General features: G+C 40.5%; 1 protein-coding gene across 1 annotated transcript in view; it reads right to left on the bottom strand.

Moving 5' to 3' along the window:
* ABCA5 (ATP binding cassette subfamily A member 5) overlaps positions 1-20,943 on the bottom strand; it is a 150,524-nt gene that overhangs the window by 87,570 nt on the left and 42,011 nt on the right. The window contains exons 7-10 of the mRNA XM_075216871.1: positions 14,374-14,515; positions 7,428-7,616; positions 6,086-6,233; positions 1,162-1,330 (exon numbers count right to left, since the gene is read on the bottom strand). Of these exons, the coding sequence (XP_075072972.1) occupies positions 1,162-1,330; positions 6,086-6,233; positions 7,428-7,616; positions 14,374-14,515 (648 nt within the window). The remainder of the gene's footprint in view (positions 1-1,161; positions 1,331-6,085; positions 6,234-7,427; positions 7,617-14,373; positions 14,516-20,943) is intronic.

Here is a 20,943-nt window from a genome sequence, read left to right as displayed (position 1 = left end):
CAATCTAGCAAACCAAGGATATTGTAATACATAAATTAGCATAGTGAATTCAAACTCTATTAGAGAAAATGAAACAAAGCAGCATGTACTAAGTAATAGTATGTTTGGTCCACATATTTTAATGCAATTTACTTTTTGCCAATATGTAAATAAACTAATTTTAAGAAACCAATAGATATTATGTTTACTGCCAACATGTGTATATCATTAGTTAGCTAAGTGTAAACAACAGGAGCAGTAATTTCCACATACCTACCAATTTACAATCACACTGTTTCCCAACTCCCAAAGCAATCCCCTGGATCTGCATATTGTGTCTGACTAACAGACGGAGTGCTTGGAGACTCCTCTGAAGTTCTTGACTGGGGAGATAGGGGGCCTATTTATTAAGCCTTAAACCATGCGGAAATGGCTTTTTACGCATGGTTTAGGCATAATTTAGTAACTTAGTTATTTAACAAAAGTCTAACGCAGGAGATCTTAAAGATATCTCCTGCATTAGGCTAAATATCGCACATAAAGTCTAAGGTCACATATGTGCAGTAAGACTCTGGGCCGAAGTTGTTAGTAAAGTAGAATCATCACCAGGAGTCTCTTACTAGATGCGCTGCCCCCGCATGACTGCGTTATATCATCCCTTATTGTTTTGATAAGGGATGATAATTACAGGGGAAAATGCGCCAAATAATAAATGGGCCCCATATTGAGGAATTGTTCATGGTGTGTTATTTTTACGTTAATATATAACAACGATATGTCAACTCAAGCAACTCATGATGAATGCATGTGAATGCACGTTTGAAGAATATAGCTAATCCAAGCTCTAAACGTTTAAAAAAAATGTTTAAAACATCACAAAGTAATGATGTAAGGTGGTTGTCAAACTAGTGCAGGAATATTGTGGTGCCAAATGCATCTTTATAAGAAAATGTATTCATCTGACTTGTTTATAATATTTTTTGCACTTTTACTATAGTTATTGAAAGACAGTATTATAAAGGCATGGCTTCAATAAATTATATAATTTGCAAAGTGGCTTGTGTCCAAAGAGGACAAGATGTGATAGCTGAACATTTAATTACACCCATCTTGGTGAATTCTACTATGGCTGTCTTCATCACACTAAAAAGCTATAACATTACAATTTTTAGTAACAAATACCTGATAGCTTCTTTTCCATGCAGTCCCAGAGGTACAGGCTCAACCATTTCACTCAGGTCTGTGTTAGTGCTGAAAAAGCTTTCATTCAGTACTCCATAGTTTCTCCTCCTTTTTGACCAGTAAGATGGTTTTAGAAAGAAAAGAGGTGTCCGTCTAAGTCCATACTCACCTGTTTCCAAAACAGAAAGACATTTAACTTATATTACAATAACTTCCAAACAAATGTCAAACTGTAACACTAATTATATTTATAGCTCAAGTTCATGTTATTTATAGGCAAACAATTGAGTGACAATTTATACTCTAGCTTTGAATAGATTTCGGCTAGTTTACACAGTCTTGAATGAAATGCATAAAGTCAAGACCTATCTTTAGGCAGCTGGGATCTCCACGTGAAGAGGTCAACAAAAGGGGCACCTTAAAAGGTTAATAGAAAGCCGACGACTCTGCAGCTACACTGACAGGGCAGCAGGGGTGGTCCTTCCTGCTGCTTTGTCTCTGCGTCATTTGACTGCTGCAGTCACGTTACATATTGGAGACGCGCTGCAGCAAGGTTCCTGTGTAGCTGAAAGCACTGGAGGAAAATCAGGTAAGAAGAAGGGGTAATATGGGGTACCCTGGTCAAATGAGGTTCCATGTGTGAGGAAAGTTGTTTGGCAGAGGCATGGGAGAGAAAAGCTGGTGAGCAGAGTGTCAAATAAGGCAGTTATGAACAAAGCTGGTGGGAAGCGGGGGCATGTGAGAGAAAAGCTGGTAGGCCGAAGGTGACGTGTGAGAAAATCTGATAGGCAGGTTGGCATGTGAGGGAAGAGATAATTTATCCTTTATCAGAACATAAGTATATATTTTTTTGTCCAGAATGACACCCAGGCAGTGGAATTAGGGAATAGAGGAGATAGTGGTGTTGTCAAAATTGATAGAGGTTGGGAGGGGAGGAGACTCTTGTTGGAGGGAAGACAATGAGTTTAGTTTTGTCACTTGGATTTCGTTATCAAGTCTGTTTTATTTGTGGGATTGTTCAATTTGTTACATGATAGAGAGGATTCTGTTTTCTTACAATTCACATTTTTGAAAATACAACAAACATTAATAGCGCTTAAATTTTTAGTCACATATTCATTTGGTTTGTCACTTTTTGGGTAAGTGTATATCCCTGTTCTAAATTATTAAAGAAGCTTTTGGTTAGGAGCGCAGGATACACTTGATCCTTTTTTTTTTTTTAATTATTGACACACGGAGGTGAGTCAATGTAAGGGCATCTGAGCCCAAGAAGCAAGAGTGGGAGAGATGGAAGATGAAAGAGGGTGAGGTATACTACATGGTGAAATGGTTAAGTGGAGGACTGGTAGGCTTTTATAAACAGGTGGGTTCCCAATGACCATTTGAAACTATAACCGGCTGGGGTGGGAGGAAGTTTGTATGGAGATGAGGTTGGGATGGGTAGGGAGCATTGGAGTTGGAGATGGCCTTGTATCTGAGGGTGAGGAGTTTGAAGAGGAATCTGTATGGAAAGGTGAGCTAGTGTAAGATTTGGCAGAGAGGGGAGACAGATGTGGAGCGGCAAGAGAGGAAGATAAGTCTAGCTGCACCATTAGATTGAAGAGGAGTAAGATAGGAGCAGGGGAGGCCAGTAAGGAGAAGGTTGCAGTAGTCGAGATGAAAAATAATTAGTTAGTGGATAACAATTTTGATGGCATGCTGGGATAGGAAGGATTTGATACGGACAATGTTGTGGAGCTGGAAGCGACAAGATTGGGCAAGAGATTGAATGTCAGGGGCAAAGGAGAGGGAGGAGTCCAGAATGACACCCAGGCAGTCGAATTGGGGAATAGAGGTTATAGTGGTGTTGTCAACATTGATAGAGAGGTCGGGAGGGGAGGAGACTCTTGTTGGAGGGAAGACAATGAGTTTAGTTTTGGCCATGTTAAGTTTGAGAAAGCGTAAGGACATCGAGGAGAATATGAAAGAGACACAACTGGACATCTGAGAGAGAAGGGAAGGGGAGAGATCAGGAGATAAGAGGTAGAGTTGAGTCGACCTGTATTTTTTGTTTTTTGTTTTCGATTAATGCTTTCTTGTGTACTCTGTTTTTAATGGTTTGTTCCACTATGATTTTATTTGTATAAAGCAAATTGCACTAGTTTATGACAACATATACATGCATATAGTATATACTGGCACAAATGTTATCTTCATTTTGTGAAAGCAATGCAATAGTTTGAAATGTAATTTTTATAAAACAAGTCAGCAGATGAACATTGAAGATTTAACATAGCTAGAATTCATTTGTACATAATTATTTAACACATTCTTTAATAGGATACATTTTGCTAACATAATTACATTTGGCTTTATAAAAGCGATCTTTACATACTCTGCCAGTATTTTACATCCCTGGTAAGTCACATGAGACAGCTTCCCATTTCTGCAGAGCTCTAACCTGCCACTACTGCTTTAATTATTTGTAACACTCCACCAAATTTCCACAATGTATTAATTTATGAACGTCTGATCATGAATAAACTGAATCCCACAGAAACAACAAGGTTCAGGACACGAGTAATTTAAACATCACTGAAATATATTTAAAAAGACAATTCCCCTTTTGTTCAAGTATTTCTTTAAAAAAAACCAAAAAAAAAAAACCACTATACCTCCCCCAGAAATAGCCAATCTGTATGTATGACGTAGTTCCTCTCCTGCACTGATGCTACCCATGTATCTAACAAATAAAAAATTGCAAAAGGGAATCAATTTTTCATCTTTAAAGAACTCCCACAAATTCTGAGATACAAACGTCCCCAATGCCAGGTCAATTCTCAAACTAAAGGAGACACAATTCTGAATTTCAGTTTTCCAATATATTTTGTGTTGAAAGCTCTGATTCAACAACAATTATGACATACGCTCTGGATCTGATTCACACGCATTTGCCGATTTTAAGCATATCGTACGCAAATTCTCTTTGCGTATGCCCAGAACCAGGACATACCTGTCACGACTGATAGTGGGTGTATGACTGTCACGACTGATAGTGGGTGTATGACTGGTAGAAGGTACCTGCTGTTGTTGGCGCAACTCAGAGGAAGGCGCGGAGTCTAACGTGCCCCTGGTATTCACCAGGAACCCCCGCAAGGAAGTATGGACTCCGCTGCAGGGACACGCAGGTCGCGGTCCTTCCTAGAGTCCACAGCGAGATACAAGGGGGTGTCAGACAGGCCGGTTCAGCAACGTTCAGGTAGAGGAGGTACAAAAGGGAAATCCAGAAGAATGGTGAGGCAAGCCGAGTCGGTAATCTTCAGGGAGCGCAGTACAAAGGCAGAATCCAGATAGGGGTGGTCAAACGGTCCGGGTCAAAAGGGGTCACAAGCAGCACGAGGAGGGTCAGGAACAATATAGCAACTGGTACACACAAACGCTGGAGGCAGGAAGACCTGATACTCTGGCACTGACTAGAGGACAGGAAGGGGTTTAAATAATGTGGGGATCCAATCAGCATCAGCGCTGCAGCGCTGTCATGCCTGCCGCCGGGAATACATAGCGTCCCGTTGCCTAGCAACGGGGCGCGTCATACTGCGAGGGAATGGATGGCAGGGGGAATCCGGAAATGACGCGTCTGGTTGCCTAGCAACCAGACGCGCGATCAGACAGTCAGGCGGCCGTGCGGACGGCGCCTGACAATACCTCTGTGCATGCAGCCCTGTTCACTGCTTCCTTGTACGCAAAGGACACTTACAACAGCCTACAATTTCAAGGAGTGAATAGGGCGGGAAAGGGTGTTTTGCTCTAGTCAATGTACAGTAGGGGCGTGCCAAACTCAGGCGCAATATCCACATCTGAATGCAGCTCTGGGTGTCTCAAATTAACTTCTTTCATTTATTTTAGCATCTCTTTCTCCAAAGGGCTACTCTAAGTCCTTATCAGTGGTGATGACAGTCCCGGATGCATGTTTATAACATGTGTTTGCAATCACGATCAACTGTAAAAATGCATTTCATTTATCATTAATATTAATATTATCAACAGGTGACATTAATGAAATATTTTTCTTTTTCAGTGTGTTCTTATGAAAAGTTATAATCCACATAGTTATTGGACATATCCTTCAGCGTCTTGTATAGTACAGCACAGCAGACCTGCCCCCGATTTCAACAGCACACGTGTCTTGAGATTCATGCCTTAATGAATTCGGGAGTACGCAAAGTTGAAATAAGTGTGTATAACACTAAACGCGGTTTACGCTCAAAATATGTGCCTTGATTAATTGGGCCCTCAGTGTTCTCAACACAAGACAGAGTTGATGATTTTTAGTGCTTTCATTTCTTCAGTCTCCTGCAGTAGGTAGATTGACCATTGTCAGGTACCTGAGTATGAACATTTCAAAAAAGGTGGGGTACTTGACCACAGTAGTTCTGCTTGTTGGGGGGGGGGGGGTTACTGTGTTGTTTTATTCTGAATGGAGTACTTCAAAGTGGTTGCCTACTTTTGACCAAAACACCATTCATAAAATCCTGCACGCCCACCAACAACAAATAGGGGAGGGCTCCAACCTTCGGACCTCCCCACTACTTTACTCAAACAGCCTAAAAGTGTTGTATGTGCTGAAGCAGGCACTGGAGCACGATGACTCTATCCATTCAGTGCTATTCATCCTGTCCTATTCCAAAGAGCTGAATATAGATTAGCATTCTATTCAATAGGACTGAATTGATCCTACCGTTTGCACTATGCAGAAGCCAGACAAATTGTATGGGGCATCCCTTTATAACTTCACCAATAAACCATTATTAAACCACTGTTACTGAAAGACTTTCAGAATTACATTATTAACCTTAACATGATCACATCAAGAAAACCATATTTCCACAATTGCATTGAAAACATCTAATGAATCATATTAAATAAAAGAAGATTTATTTCATACCAGGGAGAATCTGATCAAGGTATGAAGCCAGAAGCAGATACATTACGCTGTCCACAACAAGAAAAATAAAGGTAATTATAAGGGGATATGGTCCTTCCTTCAGATTATATATTTGAGCACCTTTTCCATGTTCCTCTAGGAGCATTATCTGGAAAGCAAATGATATGTGTTATGAAAGCTGTGCAACACAACACTATATTTATGATAATATTTTACTTGAAATCATGTATATACAACAATAATCTAATTTGATCTGATTTACAGATATCTCCTAATGAGAATCAACATGCAATCAATAGGTAGTAAAACTATTACCGTTATGACGGTAATAGTAGGCCGGATTTCAGCTTGTAGCTCCATGAGCCGCGAGCTGAAATCCAGCGAGAAAAGTACCGTAATAACGGTATTTATGCACCGCAATAATTTTGGCTGTGGGAAAATGTGTCCAAAATTGCATTGTATAATTTACATATTGCTTTGCATACCAGTGCTGTACAACTTCTAAGATAAGGAGCACCACATTTTTTAGGGACCTACGTGGTGGATTGCAAGCACGGTGTAGGGATGGGGCGATTGAGAAAGAGAAAACCTGGTACAGCTCAGTAAGGAAACACATATCGGGCCTAAGTCATTAAGGAGAGCAAAGCAAAAAAAAAAAGGAGTAACTTTGCACCTTGGCAAAACCATGTTGCATTGGAGGAGGAGGTACATTTAAAATGTGGGGACAGATTTATAGTTGAGGTAGGGCATGTCCTAGGTCAAATTTAAATTTCAGTGCAAAAACAAAGGTCTAAAGAATATGTGTACCATACGACAAAAAAAACCAGTATTTTCCTTATGTGCAAAATAATAAACTAATTTGCACCCCTTGCAGGAGAAAATTTACTCTTTTTTTGCCTTGCTCTCATTAATGCCTTAAGGCCAATTGTGTACTGTGTCCACCATAACACAGAAAGTAAATAAGTGTGTGCAGTTACTCATAACGTAAATTCCAATGCCCCCCATATACAGCTTTATGCTCCACATAATAACATCGTGCCCACTACAGCCCCAACATAAGCCTCAACAGCATAACAGCCTCATGGTCCCCACTTCATGTGCTCAGAATGACAAACTAATTTCCACCACAGTACAGTGCCATTTACTCCCTGTGCCCAGCATAACAGCCTTATGAATCATTTGTTGTGCTCTTCACTGACCCTCGGCAGGGAAATCGCACAGTAGGTGTATGTATGTATACATGTATGTATGTATGTATGTATGTATGTGTGTATATATATATATATATATATATATATATATATATATGTATATTATTTCAGTTTTTAAAGATAACACTTACCTGGGCTATACCAATCATGAATGTGCATTGACAGAATGGACTAAAAAACCACACAAAGGACTTTGGGAAGTCTTCTTTCAGAACAATGAAAATGCCAAGCGAGCCAAGGACAAGTGTTACCAGGAATGCAATGCCACCCGCCTGCTTTGCTTTCTTAAAAAGCGGAGTTAACATCAGGGCAAATAATACCTAGAGAAAGAACATATACATTTAACAGATTTTTATGTACTTGAGTTGAGGTACTATGCATTAGGTTATATGAGTATTTTTTAAGCAAGTCAAAAAGCAGTATAGGGAGTGTGCTCACCCAAACAAAAGGTTATGTCCAGTTACCTAATTTAAAATAAAACTTCCTACCCAGAAAACACAAAAAAACGCTGTATTCACACAGAACACTGTGCAAGTTCCACTCTACAGTCCTGTATGAAGCATTTCAGTAGGTGAATTATTTGCTTCTGTGGTTTATTATCACACATAAAAGCATAGGACACTGTATCAGAGAATTTTCTAGATTTGCACATTTATATTTATATATATATATATATATATATATATATTATTATTATTAATATTTATTTATAAGGCGCCACAAGGCATCCGCAGCGCCGTACAGAGACAAACAAAATTACAATACAATGGGAGACAGCACAGTACAGTAAACACAGCAACTCAGTAAGCTCAATGCACAGCTAGAGAAGGCGGGGAAGGGGAGGGAGGATCCGCAAACGACGGGGCCCAAGAAGGAGGGCGCGGAAGACAGGGAGAATCCCAGGGGGGAGGAGGGAGCGAGAGTGGACGTGGGGTGGAGGACCCTCGAGGAGGAGGGCTAAGTAGCTGGAGAGCAGAGTTAGAAGTGGTGGAAACAGGAGGAGAGATGGCCCTGCTCAGAGGAGCGTACAATCTAAGGGGAGGGGTGGACAGACAGAGAGACGCAGGGGAGAGAGGGAGAGTAGGGGGACAGAGGCAGAAGATAAGGTAGGAAGTTAAGTGGGAGACAGAAAGGCTTTAAGAAAAAGGTGGGTTTTTAGGGCCCGTTTGAAACTGGACAGATTAGGGGAAGTTCTGATGGAGGGAGGGAGCTTGTTCCAGTGGAGGGGGGCAGCGCGGGCGAAGTCTTGAATACGCGCATGGGAGGAGGTTATAAGGGGGGAAGAGAGGCGACGGTCAGAGGCAGAACGGAGAGGGCGGGATGGAGCATGAATAGAGAGGAGAGTGGAGATGTAGGGCGCAGTGGAGTTGGCGAGGGCCTTGTAGGTGAGTGTGAGGAGCTTAAAGAGGATTCTGAAGGGGAATGGGAGCCAGTGAAGGGCTAGGTAGAGGGGGGAGACAAAAGAGGAGCGGCGAGAGAGGAAAATAAGCCTAGCTGCAGCGTTAAGGACGGATCGAAGGGGATCGAGATGAGAGTGGGGGAGGCCAGTGAGGAGGAGGTTGCAGTAGTCCAGGCGGGAGATGATCAGAGAGTGGATAAGGCATTTGGTGGCATCTTGGGAGAGGAAGGGCCGGATTCGAGCGCTGTTGCGCTATATATATATATATATATATATATATATATATATATATATAGCTTGTGAAAATTAAAACAATTTGGTACCAAGAGTGGGCATTAATGTTTGTGTAAGACCTGGATGGTAGAACTAATTTATTTAGGAGATATGACATGAACAGTGCAGGGCCTAAAACTCGCCCAAAATACACTCATTTTATTTACCTTACATTGTCCAATGGTGCCTGGATAATTTCAGTATTGTCCAGATTTCTGACATTACCCATAACACAAAAATGGTTTTCTAGAATACTGTCTGCATTCTAAGATAATGAAAGCATTTCATAGATAGAAATAGCAAAACATTGTACTTAGAAAGTGAAAGCAAAATACATTATTATCCATTATGGATTGACATTTTTGTCCACCTAAAATGGAGGACCAGTCAAAAGTGGCAATGTGAGTGACTGCGGCTGCTGAGGGGATTCCCACTCACATCCATGTCCAAATATATTTAGGATCTTATATGCAAACATAAATACCACGTTACATAGCTATATACTTTGCCAGGTTGAAAAAAGAAAACAATCCTTTAAGTCAGGGGTCAGGGAACTTTTTTACTTTTTACCCCAAAATATATTTACATACGCCGACACTACCCCCTTGATTTGAAAGGAAGTAAATTATATATAATAATTATTGGAATTCAAAATTTTATTGAATCTATTCAAAATTCTTTCAAAGCTTCAACTTCAAAACTTCAGGTTTTGGAGAAACATTCGTTGCTTCATTTCTGATACGAGAGCATCAATATTGGGGCATTTTGATGTCAGAGCAATTTGGATACAGTTTTCAGTGTCCAATTGATTTCTCTGCTTTGTTTTTAAGTTCGTTAAAGTGGAAAATCCTTGTTGCGGGTTGTTGCAAAAGGCAGCAACTTTTTGACTGCTTCCTCACGTGCAATTTTGATGCCTTTGCAGCTGTTGACATCCAAAAATATGACAGATCTGCTTTGTTTTCAAATGCAATACGTGCTTCATTATTACATCGAAGCTCAAGAAGTGCCTCTGCCAACCCTTGAGGCTCTTCTGGTACAACAGTAACTTCACATTTAAAGGGGTCTACAATCCAACTGACAGCATGTGAATCGGCAGCATTACCCCCAGGAATTTCATTTTTACCCCATTTGGGGTAATTTACCCCTGTTCCCTGACCACTGCTTTAAGTCAACCTATTCCAATATGGACTAGCTGTACTGATCCAGAGAAAGGAGTGGTAATACCCAGATTGACAGGTTCACTAGACTCTACTCCACGTTTGCAGACATTCATCTGTACCTTATAACTCAGCCAATTTAATTCCACATGAATTACAACCATACACATGAACTTACAGACATTCAGATGTTATGCACATAGAAGGGAGGAACATCTACAAGGCAGTGGAATCCATACTTTACTCCCTTCTTGGGATCACAAACTCTCCTACTGTTGGGGTCAGCATTGCCCTTGCAGGAATGGTTACCAATTTAAAGTCTAGGTCCCCTTTCCATTTTCAACTAACCCTTGTGTGACCCCCACAGTCGCGAGGATCAAACAAAATGGCGCCGATTGCAACACTATAATCAGCTCCTGCAGCAGCCAAGGTTACAGGAGGATGGAGAAAACAAAGGAGGGAGATGGGACAGAGAGAAGAGAGCAGATAAGTAAAATCTGACTGGGAGTAGAAGAGGAGAAGCCATCTTGAGAAGTGTATGCCAGAATTGTTGGAGCAGAGCAGACAGACTAGTCAGAGTCCTGCCAGTGAGGAGGGTTGGAGAGATTTGGAGAGCCCGATAGAAAGCTTTACAAGGGAGTCCTGACTGTGAACCTCCAGGTGAGCAACTATTTCCGTGGGTAAACAATGTTAGCACCTGGCCAGAGAGGGAGTCTCTAGGTCTGGGTGAACCGCATGTGAGCAAAGAGGACTGCAAACAAGAGGAGGTTTGGTCCCAGTGGATTGCTGCTACATCCATCCAGAGCACTGTCTTCATGATGACAGATAAGTAAAATTTATTTCTTTGTCTATTTGGTTTTACCAGCGTGTAAACAGTTCAGATTTAAATTGGCCGTGTTATATTCTAATGTGGAAAGCCTGTAGGTATATACATTCTATTTGAGAGATGTGTCTCTTAGAAGTGGTGATTGAGAGATGTAATTTAATCGTGACTGAGAGTAGTATTGGAGATTAAACTGTTTATTGCATTTTATACATCACACCTGTTTATATTGTTCCACCTGCTAGATTTATATCCCTAGTTCTAATCACACCTTCCCTTAATAAACCTACCAAGGTGGCTTTTACATATACACTGTGTTTGTGTTATCCTTAAGAAGTGTGTGGATTTAAGGGGGTCTCCCAAGATGTGCCCTGATAATTCAATATCATAAAAGACTCTGAGAGGAGATGTGGATCACATGGATGTTAAAACTGTCCCTTCTCCAATGAGTACGTCCAAGCCAACCGGGGTCCAACTGAATATGAGCTTTCTACACGTTTCAACTCCTCCCTGGAGTCTTTCTCAAGGCTGAAATGAGTTCCTCCCTATCCTTATGAGTCGCTCTTATATAGTCCTAATTGAAACATGTGGGCCTGATTTGCTGATTGAGGAAGTGATATGTCACATCGAGACTTGTATACACGAAAGCGAGGCTTGGATATTATACACATGGTCAAACCTATATGGAGGCTTGGATATACACTCATCCTATCGTACTACTAAAATCATATAGAGACTTGACACGCAACCTGTCAAAAGCGATACCTCTATCCCCGGCCATAGGGGCTCAATAAGCCCATCTTTAATACTAACATGCAGTGAAACTAACATCAGAAATCTATTTATGAATACACATCCCTTATATGTATTTTACAATGTAAAGAAGGGTAAATGTTGAATACAATTCACATAACAGACTAATTACACACAACATTCTAGAGAGATATGCAGAATTGAACAGCTTCTACAGAACTCTGTCAATATCATAGAAGACGTTTTACAACAGTCCCAAAGATGTTTCTCTCTCCGGTTCCTAAAATACGGCAATGAGATCCAACATGAAAAAGAGATAAATACATTGAATTTTAATGTACCAAAAACTTTACACCGAAATAAATCTCACAAAAACCATTTAAGTTCAAAGTCCAAGTTTAGGCTCCCTGGGATTAAAGTATTGAGAGTATAGATCCAATGCATTTCTGCCTCGGCTAGTCTAATATTCATATCTCTCTTTCTCCAATGGGGTCTATACGCTGGATGGCCCAAAAACTGATAATAACTAATAACTAATATGGTTTACATTGCAAGCATGAACATTTTTAATATGAAGGGATAAAGCATGTATATTGAGCCCTTTCTTAATATTGGTGATATGTTCCCTAATACGGTCCTTTAATGCAAGTGAATTACGTCCAATATACATTAGACCAGTGTCACATTCAATAATATAAACTACGTAATCAGTGTAACAAGTAATAAATTGATCTATTTAGTAGATACAATTATTGACCTTAGAGGTTTTTGATTTTTTTTTACTTATTACTGGATGATGGCAGTTCCATCTCTACATTCCTATAATCTACATTGAGGTCTGAAGATAAGTCTGATGGTGTATATATATATCACGCAAGTTACCAAGAAACCCTCTTGCAAGCATAACATTGGAAGGATACCTCCGATCCTAGGCACATGGTGGATGAATACATCATTTTTCTACACCTTTCACTATTGTGGAATACCCTCTATTTTGATCGGGACTTTGTGGTTTTCTCTATGGTGGACGATATATGGCTTTTACGTAATACAATATATTGTGTTTGTTTTCTACATTACATGTAACATCGTACGTAAATGGAAAGTGTATAAGAAGATTACCTCACACATCTCTCTGGAAATCCATGAGCGCTTTATGCACGTATATTTTATTTTTATATTACTAACACTTGGAATATACTTAGGTAGAGCTAAGCCCCAGAATCACCCTATGTTTCACACTCTCATTCGGGCTCAGGCCTAGGTATGGTTTGCGCCGAGGAGTGGTCTGGGTATATTTACTAACAATGGTTAGAAACGGTCTACAACATGCTACAGTGGAAGCAGACCTGTACTGCAGCTCCATTTCACTTTCCATAGTGCCCCATTCACTGGGTTAATATGAATGTTGTACATCCCACTCCAGCCCCTTGTTAAGCTGGGTACACACTACACAGTTTTCGTCCAATAATCGGCTCAATCAGCCGACATACGACCATTTGTTCAAAAGTCGGGTCAGTGTGTGTAGTGACACGATGGTCGAAAGTCTACCCAAATGGACGATTGTCGCCTCATTTGGTTGGTCGTACCGTTTAATATTTTCGTTCCAATCTCGTTTCCGCTGTGTAGTGTGTATAAACTTCTGACCGATCCACAACAGTGAGTACGAAATTACAGTCATTGCTTATGACAACATGGCTGTAAAAAGTCGCTAAAGAGATGTCCGCTCTTCCCTTTATCGTCCTAAACAAGGCTAGTGTGTATGCAGTCCATGGACCGAGCCATCGGACCATCGATCGCATGTAAAATCACTCGGCATAAAAAGTTGGTTGAAATTTCTGTAGTGTGTACCTAGCTTTACTGGGAGCTAGGGATTAGTTCCTAAACTGCTTGAGACAGTTTTGGGTAGTAAAGCTGTGTAACCAATCCCCTCTCAATTCACTACTATGGTTATGGTGCCAAACTGTCAGATCCCTGAGTACAGTTAACAATATATGGTGATAAAGGTGAACAAAGGGACCATCCAAGTGATCCCATTAAAGAGACAAGCCAGAATTAACACCTTATTTAATATTCTGCCCATTTCCCTCCCTTACCCTGAAGTTTTGGTCTCTGACCATACATATATGCCTGATTGTAGATTCCAATTCACCTTGACAAAACCACAGCAAGACAGCTGACAATGTATCCTCATTGTGTGAAAAAAAATACTTCCTGACTCCATAACCCATCAAATTAATTCTGTGGATCAACCACCCCAATAATGCATTCTAATCATCATAGCTGGTGATACCATTTCTTGTAAGAAAGGCATCCAATCCATTTTTACATTTATGTAATTAAATAATCTAATATAATCTAATTACATTTACAGTGAAGAACTTTATTTGGTGATAGTTCATTTCTATTTAGCACACTCTATACAGGTTTTATCTTGTAAGGAATGCTCTGACGTACAATTTTAGTATATTTTCATACACATAGATACTTAATAAAGAAAATTATGACTAAACAATAATGTTTTTCTATTATGATATTGTTCATATGCTATAAGTATTTTACATTAAGCTATGTCTCAAATTAACGTACTTCTGTCAGTTATAAAAAAAAGGCAACTTCAGGGCTTTAGTGAATGGGAACTGTCAGGACGTGTAAACTTAAGTTGAGCTCACCAGAGATATTCCATAAAGTGCATATAGCAGAAAGATCAAAAACCAGCTGCTATGATTGAACGGTGTGAAGACAGTCGTGATAAATGCCATCAGTAGAGAAATTAGGAGAATAAAAACGATGTACAGTAGTACCCAAGGCAACCTGTAAGAAACACAAAGAACAGAATATATATATTTATGTATATTTACTTGTAACAAAAAAAACAGCTTAAAAAAAAACTGTACAAAGTTGTTGGATGTATTGCAAAAAGATGTGTGTGAGTTATTCTTTAAGAATTTAACCTTTCAAGCTTTATTGTACGTTGTACAAAGAAATGACGTCACTATGCATGGTAAAACAAGTACCTTAGTTTTAGTAATACAGATAGTAGAAACCACTGAAACATTGTGTTAACCAAATAAGATTTTTTGAACAAGGAACATAGCTCAAAGGCTGAATTCACATGAAAGATTTAATTGTCCCTTGATATATCAAGTATATAACAGCACTGTTATCATAAACATATTATATTATGTAAATGTAGAACAAATACAATCAAATCAAATAAATGATAGTTCAAACAATAAATTAGCTATGTAAACTGCAAGCAAGCCCAATCCACAGACTTCTTTAAATTGAGCCATTAACTTTTACATTTGTATTAAATAACAGAAGGAAAAACTGAGAATCCAGGCCATAACATAACAGAACTTTTCTCCATGAAACTCTAAAGTGACATAAAACACCCTTATTATGCAATATGGATGGTGCATGTTTCATCAGGATAAAGTGTGTGATACTCCAGACCATCCTTGTCCCGAGTCCATGAGATATCCTACAACAATCTGTAAATAAATTTATTTGGCCAAATAAGCCACCTAGATTAAAAATTTCCAACCTTACTAGATCACTCCATGGGGGTGGCAGGCGTCTTCCAAATGTATTCAAATACTATTATACTACTGATCTGTCTCAATTAATGGCCTGTGTTACCCCTCCCCATCCTCTTCTAGATGAATTCTCCTAAAATTGTGAAACCAGTACCTGATCTCAATGATCCTATTATTCATTATTCTAGATCTCTCTGGTTGTACTTCGTTAAGCAATTCAAATTGACTACCATACCCTCCTTACTAACTTCTGTATGGGATAATCCTGATTTCTTACAAGGTTCTCTCAACCCTGCTTTGTAGTCTATCCTGGAGAAAACTTCCCTGTGGTCCAAGACCGATTTATGATTTTCTTGATGGATTGCGTTGGCGATCTATGGAATCCCTATATGCACTCTTTACCTAAATCTCTAGTGCCTGGGGGCCTAACTCCATTTGAGAGGAATCTGCTACTACACACCTAATAGAAGGTGTATGATCTCTGTTCTCTTTACTTAGATCTACCACTGCAGAATCCTCATTGGAGCATGAACTCGAGTGGGAACGAGATCTTGGACCCTCAACAGATAATAACATGTGGGACATGATTAGAGATAGAGGGCCTGGGTCATTAAGGAGAGCAAAGCCAAAAAGGAGTAACTTTGCAGCTTGGCAAAACCATGTTACATTGGAGGAGAGGGTAAACTTATTATTTATAGTTGAGCTCGGGTAAGTCCTAGATAAACTTTAGCTTTCATTGTACAAATAAAGTTAACAAGTATTTGTGTGCTACATGAAAATGCAGCCAGTATTTTCCTTCAGTGCAAAATAATAAAATGATTTCCAACCCCTGCATTGTAAGATGGTTTGTAGAGGAACAAATTTACTCCTTTTTTTGCCTTGCTCTTCTTAACGACTCAAAGTCTCTAGAGCCTCTATCTCTACCCAGATAAAAGAAAATTCTTCTCAAATTTATTCCAGACAGTATCTTTTGCTTACTAGGGTTGAACAAAATGTTCTCAAGATCCACACTTTGTGGTGGAGGGGATGTGGGCTTAGAGGATACTTTGTCCACATTTGGTGCTGCTGTGCCAAGACCTCAAAATTTTGGAGGGACAGTCATACCTTGATCGAGTAGGTTTTGGATATTAAATTTAAACTGTCTCTTTGCAGGGCCGGATTAAGGGGGAGGAGCACTGTGCCTAAGGGGCCCGACTATGATGGACCGGTGTAGCGACCCGTCCAAGTCTCTATTACTTCGAACGGGACCACCCACCTTCTATCAATGGCCGTCCCCCCTCCCTACTTTCCACTATGTGTGGCCTCCAAGCGACTCAATGTCACATGGGATGTGTACCGCGTAACAGATCCCATGTGTGAGCAGCAGCAAGATCACACAGCACACGCCGATGGAACAAAGTAAGGGGGAGTATGTTTATGTAGTGTGTGTATGTTCATATAATTTGAGTGTGAAGGGGGGTTATGTTAATATAATGCGTTTGTGTGTGGGGGGGTATGTTAATATACTGTGTGTGTTGGGTATGTTAATATAAAGTGCGTGGGGGGAGAGTTTGTTAATATAATGTGTGGGGGAAAATACATTGAAAAAATAATGTGTGTGCGCGTGTGGGGGGGGGGGGGTATGTTAATAGAGTGTGGGAGGTAGGCTATTTAATGGAGGAGTTCAGGTGGGGGTGAATTATTTAAAGTGTGCTACTTTATTTGTGGGTTGATGATGGGACAATTTAATTTATTGCTATCTAAAGACACCAGCAGCCACAAGGAGTGTAAATGACGATAACAGGTAGAAGAGAGCAGGACAGTCTGCCAACTGTCTGTAATCTGGTGGGGCAATCTCGCCCCACAAGATTTGGATGACTGTCTCACTTAGTCAGGATTTGGATTAGTGCACACTGTATTGCCTGTCTATTTGTCTAAAATTTGTATAAAATGATAATCATGTTACATCATAGGGACATCCCTGTCTAAGTGCTCCAGGCCCCCCAGCGAATACCCTGCTGTGCCTCCCTATCTCTGGCTTAGGTTCACAGACTAATAAACTTACCTCTCATATTTTAAGCACTTACAAATCCTCCATATCCAAACTCTGGAGGGACCCTTACCCACCTCCTCTCCAGGATGTTAAGAATAACATTGGTTCATGTTTGCTAGCCACACGGCTCTTGGAGCCCAACACGGTCCTATTATAATAGAATAAACATTTTTTCTCATATCAGAACACTATGTGAGCACTACATCCAGCAGAGTGTGATAGACCAGTGACCACCAGTCTGACCAGTCCTGGCAGTTGTGGGCAATAACCTCCAACATTTTTCAATATTATTGCAAAGCATTACAACTGCCCCCACCGGGCTGCTTCTTAATGCCACACAGCTGTCAAAATTTTCTGGGGAGAACACCGATACCTCTACTTTTGATATGGATTCAATGTAGTCCCCCCACTCCATCAGTGGCAGTCATATTTCCAATGGTGAAAATACAGACGGAAATATAACTGACACGAAAATGCCGACAATCAAAAAACTGACAAGGAGAAAATACCTAACGTTTTAAATACTGGCAGGGAAGATATCCCAACAGACTAAATCCCGGCATGGATAAAATACTGGCAGAGCGACTGCCGACAGTGAAAATGCCGACACACTGCAGGCATTAAAGTGACAATGCGAGCGGGTCTGGCAGTTATACAGTGGAATTCTGGAGGACAAATAGCGTGGCCCGATTCTCTACCAACCAGCCCTGGTCATGGCAGGTCCTCTTGTAATGATGACAACCAGCCCCAGGCAGGTAAGCACGGGGCTGGACTACCTAGGTTGATGAGAGTCCACCAAAAAAAAAAAAGTATGCCCGCCCTCCATCCTCATTGGTACCTAGCCCTGTGTTGACAGCACAGGGCTCTTCCCATACCCCTGGACGGTGAATGGGGGAAAATTAAGTGTGTGTAAAAGAAGAAAAATGTGTCTGAATCATTAAGGAGAGTAAAGCAAAAAATAGGAGTAAATTTGATCCTGGACAAACCATGTTACAATGCAAGGGGTGCAAATTAGTTGGATAGTTTATTATTATATATGTTACCATCAGATGTTTTCTAGCAATTATTTTATGGACACATTTATAAATTAAATAGCTTTTTAGCAGTGTATGTCTTACTAATTTAGCAATTGGCCATATTGCTTACAATGGTATTATACTAAAGGTTTTTATAGAAGAGCTCTTGTTACATGTATATTATATGTGATTTTGTGAATAAATATAGCAATTTAATCTTTTATCCATGGATCTTTTGAGTGCTACATTTGTATAAGTTCTATAGAACTATTTTCATCACTATGTAGTGTTTCTTGTACGCTGTCGCAAATTTGTATAGCTTATAATCTTGCACGCCAGGAAAATACTGGTTGATTTTTCATATAGTACAAAATACGAGATATCTTTATTTTTACACAGAAAGTTGATCTGGGACATGCCGTACCTAAACTATAAATCTGTCCCCATATTTTAAACTTGCCTCCCCCTCCAATGCAATATGGTTTTGTCAAGGTGACTAGGGCCAAATATGTGTAAAACACTAACTTAGTTTGTGGAACTACAAGCACCAGCATACCTATGGCAGCTCAGGCATGCTGGCACTTGGAGAATCACAAGTGCCACCATGCCCTGACACCCAGGGCCTGCTTAGCCATGTAGCCGCACATACTAAAATGCAAAAAATCCAAACGCCTTTTTAATACCACAAAATGTTATTATAAATTAAAAAAAACAATCCTACTTACCAACTCTGCTCTTCTTAACGGTCCAGTCTTGTAAGCTTGTAATCCACATTGACATTCCCCCCCCCCCCCACAAAAAAACAAAAAAAAAAAACTGGGCCCCATAGCAACATTTTGTTAGGAACCCCTTGCACCGCTCTGGGGTATACTTGCCAACTCTCCTGGGAGAGCAGGGAATCCTCCCACATCTGCCCACTTTCTAGTGAAGTGGGCAGAATTAGAGACGCAATGACGCGATTCTCAGGGAATTGCGTCATTTTGGCGCCGCCACTGCTGTAAAATGACATGTACGAGTTATTGCGTCTGAAGGGTGGAGCTAAACATGACATTATTTGACAAGCCCCACCACCTCCGGCCATACTCTCTCCGGGAACTCCTGAGGGGCACTTCGAAATGTTGGCGAATATGCTCTGGGATGTATAAAACACATTCATGTGGAGCTATGATAGGGGAGATGGTCCTCCCATCCCAGCTGCAGGCTTCATAGCAGCTGCACCTTCTGCTAGTATGGTAGTTATGCCTTTGGGTATTTTAGCATTATAAGTGATCGTATGCTCAATCGGCCAATCATAAAAATGAATGGGGAATGGTGTTCCCCTCACACAATAGCAATTCTGTTGTCAAAACACAACGTGCAGTGCTTTAACCATACAATCACTTTGGAGTGACAGGTGAAGAGCATTCCTTTTGTGTCCAATATACTGTGTCCTCAGTCAATTTCTCTTTTACAAAGGACATTGAAACAAAACATATGCATATACACATATAAATAATAGCTCCCAGGGCAGAAATCATGGTGGGATCCCAGCCATCCTGGATGCTGGACCAGCTGTAAAGTGAATGTTCACATGCCTTTGACAACCACATTACCAATCACCTGTTGCACTGACAACCTTGTTTTTTTGTTTTGGGGGGAAGAAAGGGGAGAGGTATTTTTTAAGTGTACCCCTTCTCCATCTATGGCTTCAAATCAAACGTGCAGGTTTTCTTTGGTACCTCACTGACCCGGATCTGACTGCATATGCCTGTGAAGAAGCAGAGGAGGCTCCAAAGGCATTCATAGTATTAGCATTCTTTGACATATATATCCAAATCTAGGAGCCAACTCCAAATGTGTGAAGCTGCTAAGTTTATGCCAATACAAAAAGTTTAACCCTAACGAGTGTCTAGTCTTATGTAATGAGCAGTATGGGGTGCCAAGTTTAACATACCGACCCATATTTGGTGCCAAGACGAATAAGCAGAACTATATCTTGTGTCATGACTAATGTACAAAGCAATATCTGTTGACCAGACTAAAATGCAGAGCCATATCAGGTTCCCTATTTATTAAGCAGACCCATAACCGGTGCCAAGTATAACATGCAGACCAATAACCAGTGCCGAGTACAATATGCAGACCATTAACCGGTGCAGAGTACAAATTGCTGGCCCTTAACCGATGCCGAATACAATATGCAGACCCATAACTGGTGCCAAGTACAATATGCAGACCCATAACCGATGCCAAGTACAATATGCAGACCCATAACTGGTGCCGTGTAAAATATGCTGACCCATAACCGATGCCGAGTACCATATGCAGACCCATAACTGGTGCCAAGTACAATATGCAGACCCATAACCGATGCCGAGCACAATATGGAGACCCATAACCGATGCCGTGTAAAATATGCAGACCCACATCTGGTGCTGAGTATTATATGCAGAACCATTTCTGGTGCCCAGCCTAAAATCCAGAGCCATATTGGGTTCCCACCTATTAGGCAAATTCGTAACTGTTGCCAAGTCTAATAAGCAGACCCATACCTGAGGGTAAATGTATTATCGTCCGGTTTTGTCTACTCGCGGGAGTTCGGCGAGTTGACAGCTTAAATTTAAAGCGGCGCTGCCTTGTAAAGGGAAACTTCCGCGAGTTGACAAAACCGGA

The sequence above is a fragment of the Mixophyes fleayi genome, chromosome 6 (assembly GCF_038048845.1).
Source record: "Mixophyes fleayi isolate aMixFle1 chromosome 6, aMixFle1.hap1, whole genome shotgun sequence".
Lineage (NCBI taxonomy): Eukaryota > Metazoa > Chordata > Amphibia > Anura > Limnodynastidae > Mixophyes > Mixophyes fleayi.
Note: the sequence above shows the minus strand (reverse complement) of the source record. Positions and strands in the feature narration are given on the sequence as shown.